The sequence below is a fragment of the Octopus bimaculoides genome, chromosome 1 (assembly GCF_001194135.2).
Source record: "Octopus bimaculoides isolate UCB-OBI-ISO-001 chromosome 1, ASM119413v2, whole genome shotgun sequence".
In the NCBI taxonomy this organism is placed as follows: Eukaryota; Metazoa; Mollusca; class Cephalopoda; order Octopoda; family Octopodidae; genus Octopus; species Octopus bimaculoides.
Window position 1 is genome coordinate 4,126,407 of NC_068981.1, and position 1,349 is coordinate 4,127,755.

The 1,349-nt window shown below is 28.3% G+C and overlaps 1 protein-coding gene across 1 annotated transcript in view; it reads left to right on the plus strand.

Moving 5' to 3' along the window:
- Window positions 1-1,349, plus strand: part of LOC106882205 (E3 ubiquitin-protein ligase RNF123) — a 105,287-nt gene that overhangs the window by 70,417 nt on the left and 33,521 nt on the right. The window contains exon 20 of the mRNA XM_052974121.1: window positions 412-513. Coding sequence (XP_052830081.1) covers window positions 412-513 — 102 coding nt within the window. The remainder of the gene's footprint in view (window positions 1-411; window positions 514-1,349) is intronic.

The window sequence follows — 1,349 nt, forward strand, 5'->3', positions numbered from 1 at the left end:
CAAGCATTCTTTCCCATAAACCGAGTGTCTGTTTCAAGTCGCTTTGGCTGTAGAGTTTCCTTTTTTGTACTCATAAAGCATTATGTGTCTCAAATGCTCTTTGGATACTTCCATGTTAGAAAGGGTTTTAATCAAAGAAATTTTAATTCTATTATTCTGTAAAATAATATTTGATTAGTTTAAATGTACAGAAATGCATAAAAATAATTTTTAATTTCATTAGACATTCTAAAATGCTATTAAATTTCATTCAATTTTAAAAAAGGTAAAATTGGACAGAACTTATGGGATGGCCTGATAGATACAAAAAAAAACACATGTCAATCTGTTGCTGTTGATCTGAATAATAATAATTCCTGGTAAAATTGTAATTAAGTTCTAATGTATGGTCAACGTTTAATCGTTTTACAGAAGCTTACATGCCAATATGTGAATTCAAGAAACCTGGCCGTGATAACTTAGACTTTCAAAGGTGTGGTGGATTACTATCTCATTTACAACGAACATTATCTGGTGAGTTATTTCTCTTTCTTATTAATAAGCATTATTGTTACCATTATTATGGTGATATGATATTATTATAAGTATGACATTATAATATTATTATAATTATAACGTTATGGACATTATTAGACTTTAGATATTTGATATCAAACACAGGTCATTTGCACAGGTCATTAGACATTTGCTATCAAACACAAGTCATTTATACCTGTCAGTGGTTCACTAGGTTGCTTTGAGGACAAGTTGTATGTGACGTTTGATGATTTTAAACATATACTTTTGGTTTTACATTACCGGAAGTTACAAAACTTATTCTACAGTAATGATTCAGAAGTCCTTTTGTCATTTAAATGGTAGATTAAATTTATTTCTTTGTTACAATTTTGTTTTTATATGGTTTTGATACTATGCTTGCTATTTTGTTGTGAATATATCTATCTAACTATATATATATATATACATACATACATATATGGTTGAAAAGGAACACACGAGTTGATATACATTATTTACATTATTTACATTTGACGGATATTTGTCCTCATCTTGTTTGTTGTTAACACAACGTTTCGGCTGATATACCCTCCAGCCTTCGTCAAGTGTCACAGGGAAATTTCGAACCTGGGTTCTCATTCCTAACGATGTTACTATTATTATATTATTATTATTATTATTATTACTATTATTAATCAGGTCGTCAAATGTAAATAATGTAAATAATGTAAATAATTCCTCATCTCTTAAATATAGAACGAGTTGATATGTATAAGGAAAAAAAGTCAAGGTAGAAAATGCTAAAATAATTTTATCATAAAAAACATTTTAATACCGGTTTCAGTCAGTGA